The sequence below is a fragment of the Platichthys flesus genome, chromosome 4 (assembly GCF_949316205.1).
Source record: "Platichthys flesus chromosome 4, fPlaFle2.1, whole genome shotgun sequence".
Lineage (NCBI taxonomy): Eukaryota > Metazoa > Chordata > Actinopteri > Pleuronectiformes > Pleuronectidae > Platichthys > Platichthys flesus.
The window spans coordinates 22,820,490-22,826,943 of record NC_084948.1 but is presented as its reverse complement, the minus strand read 5'-3'; the positions used below and the strand labels follow the sequence as shown (position 1 = coordinate 22,826,943).

Genomic DNA, 6,454 nt, shown 5'->3' with positions numbered 1-6,454 from the left:
GACTGGAAATGAGGGTCGTCGCTGTTGTCTCTTCTGTCAATGAAGGAATTTCCCCCTGAAAGAAAAGAATAACAGTTTTAATAACATCCCCATCAACAAACAATCTTAGATTGAGATGTACTCTGCATTACCCTGTGCACATCTCCAGTCGATCTGTGTTGTAAGATGGAATCCAAATCTGTTTATTGGTATTGAAGCACAAGGGTAAACAGGGATTTCACCCTAGAGAACTGACGCACATTAGCAAACATGTGTATGACCTCATACCCTTTCAGGCCTTTTTTAGATATCAGAGTCAGAATGAAATATTTAATCTGTATCTCAACCTGTTGTCTCTAATTTAATTCACTTTAATGTAACTTAATTTATTCGCAAGCATGAAAATTGTACGCAAGCATGAAATTGAGAGTTCCCTGTTGCCAAGATGAATTCTTGCCAACTTCCCAAAATTGATTTTTTTTTTTCAGATTTATGCTGAATATTATAGGTCCGGTGTGTAGGATTTAGTGACATCTAGTGGGGAAGTTGCATGTTTATGAAAGTTTTTGGTGTTTGATGATGGATCATTTTTAACATATATATGATCTCACTCATGAGATCATAGCTGAGCTGGGATCTGTGGTTTTCCAGGTTTATCCACTGGGGCTGACTTGGGGCGACAAGTTTGCAGTTTAATGGATCAATATGAAAAAGTGAAATTCAAAATGATGAAAATGTTTTGAATGTATGAATACTCAATACTTCTTCCTTGTTGTTGAGGACGAGTGTGTCTCCTTGGAAATATATGAGTTAGAGAATCTGCTGAGGGGCTCTTTGGTGCAGGGGTGATACTTTTTGATGAAGCAAAAAATAAATAAGGCAAGATTCCTGCAGTCCCTGTTCCCTGTAAAGAGTCATGTTAGCTAGGTATAATAAAATTGTACTTTACTTGATGGGGCGTACAAAAACTACGTAATAACTCTTTGTGCTGCACCACTTCACTTGAGGGTGTCAAAATAGTAATTATCGGTTACTAGATTAGTAATAATTAGAAGTCAGTTTAATCCTGTTGATTCCCAACTATTTATGAACAAATAATTATATATACAATTGTTGTATTCACTTTGTTACCTGATCTGCACCCTCAGTCTTTTCTCCTCTGCTTATATAATATATAATGATACAGCTTTTCTCCAATTTTCATGTGACTGAATTCAGGGAGCGTTAATAGATAAATGAAATTGTGAATTTCTCTGGGTTTTGTTTCAGTAAATGATTGAACAACTTTTAGTAGGTTTCAATACGTTGTCAGAGTTTATTAGTGGACCACACTGCAAACACCAGCACCTTCTGCTATGGATTTAGCGATTACTGCCGTGTAATTGCAAGTTATTTACATTACACAGTAGCCACAGTGTTGAAATGTGTCACAAACAAATTAATTAAGATAAAATATAATAAAGGAAACAGGTTTACCTCCCCTTTAAAGCAAGTGATATTTAATCATGCAGTCATAGATGGAGAGAATAAAATCAAGATATGAAGCAAACATTTTTTTAAGATCATTCCAAATTTCATTCATTAGTGTAAATCATGGGACAATTTCTACTGTAAATCATGATTATTTACTGTTGTATATAAAAAAAATTACTTTTCACACCAACAGAAACACAGAAGATAAGACCATAATATAAAACTGTTGATTGTAAGATGCAGCTTGTTTCAGCTCATTATCCTCATTTGTTTGAACACACTTGTATTGAGGTAAATTCACGACACAGACGACAAAACTTGTTAAGTGTTATTTCTCAAGAAGTTGTATTGAAGAAATAAGATTTTTAAAGATACACATTAAACTATACCAGGGGACTTCAATGTTTTTCAGGCCAAGAACCCCCTTCTACATATATTGTATAAAATAGTTTTTTTATATTAAACTGGGCCTAGTGCCACAAACATAGCTACCCTGTTGTTGTGCATTCAATACTAAGCTATTCAAATATAACACGGGTTCATATACTCATGTTTTTATTTTAAACATAGATGTAGAAGAGACAGTGAATCCTCAAGCCATCTGTGGATGGCACACATACTCCCACATTAGTGAAATGTTGGACCCTGATTGGTTTCACACAACTTATCTAACCTTGGACGGATGGAGGTTGTCAGGCAGAGGGTCAAATCAGCCCCTCAATATGTTGGATGTATGTTAATGTCTATTTAAAGGAATTTAAATTTGTGGGAAAAAAATTGGTTAAAATATAAATCAATAATTATAAAAAATATAAACAATTGTCTAATCGACCAAACATTTCGCGACCCCCCTACAGTACCTCCGTGGACCCCCTAGGGGTCGCAGACCCCCTGTTGAAGAACTCTGAACTATACAAACAAAAATAACAACAGACATTAAATTAAGATCAAGAGCAAAACATCTTCAGTCTCAGACTTTTATTTCTGTGTTCATTATAGGGAGGGAGCTCCTTGGAATGCACAGTGGTAAAACGGCAACTGAAGCTTAAAGACAAAATAATTCATTGTTGTTCATCATCATCTGTGATGTTTTATGTGGAAACTCTTTTCTTTAAGACTCTCAGGAGTGTGCTTCTTATTTCACTGGTGTACAGCCCGTACACGATAGGATTCAGAACCGGGGGCACGATGAATATCAGCATGCCCATAATCTTTTGCAAGTCGGCTGAGATGTTTTTGAATCTGTGAGATAAAATTGTGAAAGTTCCTGTGATCTCGAATATGACCAGTAATACCATCTGTGCAACGCACGTGTTGATCGCCTTGCTCTTGGCCTCAGACCTCCTGGTGAGCATGCACGTGATGAGAATCCTCACGTAGGAAAAGGCCTGAACCGACAGACTCACAGCCTGCATGACAGCCGTGTTGAACAGCCCTATGATGTTATTGACCGTGGTGTTTCCGCACGTGAGCTTCAGCAGAGACGGATTATCGCAGAACACATTCAGGACGACAGACCTGCACCTCGGGAGTCGGGTCTGCAAACAGAACAGTGACAGGTTCAAGACAAAGTCGAGACCCCACACCAGACAGATGATACAGATAAGAGCCCGGGGGGTCATGACCAAGTTGTAGCGCAGCGGCATGCAGATGGCAACGTAGCGATCGAATGCCATCGCCCCGAGAATAAACAAAATCCCTCCACCGTACATGTGGAGCAAGAACGCTTGTAAAACACACAGCGGGTAATACACCTTGTTCGTCTCCGTGACTATGTCTGACAGGACCTTTGGCAGCATGGCAGAGATACCGATCAGGTCGTTGAGAGGAAGACTGAACAGGATGACGTACATGGGTTTGTGAAGGTTCCTCTGCGTCACGATCAAAGTCAACAAGACCAGGTTGCAAACAATGCCAAAGAAGTAAATCATGATACCCAGCAGGAATATGGGGTACTTCCCTCCGGGTGGAATAACAAAGGTGTCCAGGGTCAACTCAGACATGAACCCGAAAGATCTGTTGTCCATCTCTGCTTTGATCAGTGAGGAGAGAAACAGGCGTGATAATACATTGATGGAAACTGAGCGGAGGTCTGAGGAAGTCACAGTTTAAGATGACATGTCCCTTTGACAGAGGTGAGAGCTGCCCTGCCCACCTTCCTTTATCTAATGTCACCATCACTTGTTTACGTCAGCGTCGACCTCTGGGAGAGTCAGTGAAGATGTGTGTCAGGATTACTGAAGGTAAACAAAAACAAAAAAGAGACATGTTACAATAGGAACTTATATTCCAGTTGGCCAAAGGGATTTTAGGCTCAAATAAATTACAGAAACTGTGTCTTCAAAGTACCTCATTACAATAAAGTTAAGTTTCTGAGGCAGAAGGAGCTGAAGTTATAGATCGAGTCTCAATGAGCTCAAAGTACTGATCCATCCATCAAGTGGACGGGAGGAGACGGTGCTCTGAAGGAAACAGGCGAAAGGGGAAGGAAGTGGCTAAAGAACAACTTCAAATATGAAACAGACAAAACAGGAAAACTACAATTTACTAACATGTTCTTTAATTCACTAAAGAGGGGGTTTGGACCATCTGAGCATCTGATCAATCGTTTCATTCAGACGTCTGTAATACTTAATTAAAATAGTTAATTTGTTCTTCTTAATTAATATATTTATTGAATGTATCTTGGTCTCATCCAGACTTTTTATATTTATTTGAAAGTCAAACTTTTATGCTCAAAAGCAGAACTATGACCTTTAATGAAAATCCAACTATATTGTCTAATTCCACATTTTGTAGCTGTAGAACTCTTGAGACATCAATACGTAGAAATCAGGCGCCAATCCAATTATGACGTCATTACTTTTCATAAAATTACAGAAACAATGATATGAACCAATAACCTTTAATTCTGATATTTTGCATGTGACTGGATTCGGTCGACAGGATTACATCAGATAGATGCTACATTACATTGTCAAAGCTAATTTATTAATGAGCCCCGTTGGGACCTGATTAAATGATGTGTTATTAAGTGTCTCAGGATGTAATTACTCCCTGGACAATGTGCAAACCTCCGGGTGATAATGACGTCTTTTGTTATTAGCTAATGACTGATGTTGTTGAACGACACCCAAAGGAGGTTAGAAATATGGAAAAGAACTTTCAAACATTTGCTTTCTTAACTTTACTCAAGTATTGTTAATATCCTGTTAACATTTATATTAAGTTCAACATAAAGCAGCACAACATATTCTTTGCTGAAAATTAGCTTTTCCTCTATTAAAAACTACAATGTTTTCTCACAAGCGGCTCCTTGTTTGTATTAATATGTGAAATAACTCAGTTAATGAAAAATATATAACATTAAAATGGTGTTTTTCAGCTTTTCTTGTTTTCTTTCATGTCTGCGTGTCCCTGTAGAAAAACACTAATTGAAACAGTTTGGAACTGAAGTGGTCACATCGGGCCAAGGACAGTGTTAGGACCCTAGGACCTTATGCCCTTAGGACCCTAAGACCTTATGCCCTTAGGACCTTAGGACATTAGGACATTAGGACATTAGACTCATCCCCTCACCCAAGAGAAATGGACGAGATGGAATCCTGAGTTTGTTTATTGATTTTACCTCATGATTATTTTCTGTGGTCTTTTCCTTGTTCACTTACAACATGGTGCAAATCTGTGATCGGTGGCCCTTTGATTTTATGCAACACGTTAAAATTGATTGATTTTTAAACTCATATACGTAAATCCAGATATGGAGACTTGTGACCTCTACGACATCAATTTTCTCTCTCACGGATGTTGATGTGCACAGGCCCTGAAGTGGTCGTGAGGCTGTTTTGTGTAGGCTTCTGTCATTGGAGAACGGCCTTGATGTTACAGTATTCTCTTGAAAATAAATCTCATGCTGCTTTGAGAAGTGATTGAAGTGTGCTTCACGTCAGTGGCTATGGAACTTCACAAAGCTTGGGCCTACAGCCCGGCTCATCACTGTTTTGGGTCCCCCGGACACATTTCCAGTGTCGTCCAGTTGTTTGCAGTGAGTGGAGCTCTCTGGTCCACAGTAGCTTCCTGATCCCACTGCTTCTATTTGTCCCTGAATGTTCAGGGGTCTCATCCTGCCACCGCATGTCCTGCAAATCCGCTTTTGGGTAATGCGGCTGAAAATCGAACAAAACAACACAATAACATACATTTGCAAAAACTATCTTTGACTGATGAGGTGAATTTAAAATAAATTACTGCAAGAAAGTTTGACTTCAGCCAAAAAAGCAATGTGATATCTCTTTCATTAGAGGGGCATCTGACCTCTGACCTCTGACCTCAGGTGCGTTTTTTCCAACATAGATATGTCTAAACATCTCCACCTGGGGATCTATTGTGCCGGGGGTTCCAATCCCTGCTGAATAAAAAGTTTGCCGCCCTAAGAAGACATTATGTTGATGTTTCTCGCACAGAGGATAAAAGAGATGAAAATGTAGCTGCTGAGCCCAGATTCCCTCCTCGAGGCAAGTTACTGTCACCTACTGTGTGTGTTTGTTATTTCACACAACATCAGGACTGTGTCTACTTATAGTTGTTGTTGGTTGTGATATATTAATAGGATAAAGGTCCTCATCACATTTCATGTCACTACTGCCAACACTATGCATCTTTATGTCTAATTATATTTTGTTTGTTGATTGATGTAATTATCTCTTCCTTGGTGCTCTGATGATGAGTTGTGTTTTTATAGGAGAACAGAAGAAGACACAAACTAATATGTGATGTAAGTATTGTGTTAACATGCAGCAGTTATTTATTTAATGTGTATTTCTGACAAGTTAATTTAAATATTTTCAGCAACGATTCACTTTATTTCATTTTGGACAGAAAATTTAATATGGAACAAAAACTTTTTATATAAATTTTCTTTGTTTCTGTGTTTTTTAACTTTTTCTCCCTGTAAACAATCTAATGTTTTCTCCTCTTGCAGTTTGTTCCAATCAAATTAAAC

At 38.4% G+C, this 6,454-nt stretch overlaps 1 protein-coding gene across 1 annotated transcript; it reads right to left on the bottom strand.

The window, feature by feature from the left end:
- Nucleotides 1-2,543: 2,543 nt before the first annotated feature.
- LOC133952056 (olfactory receptor 1E16-like) lies at nt 2,544-3,479 on the bottom strand. Its single transcript, XM_062386328.1, has one exon. It carries the CDS (start codon nt 3,477-3,479, stop codon nt 2,544-2,546), a length of 936 nt encoding a protein of 311 aa, XP_062242312.1.
- Between the last annotated feature and the right edge of the window lie 2,975 nt (nt 3,480-6,454).

Excerpts from the sequence above, each read along its gene's own strand:
- LOC133952056 (XM_062386328.1), bottom strand. The coding sequence starts at position 3,479 with ATGGACAACAGATCTTTCGGGTTCATGTCTGAGTTGACCCTGGACACC.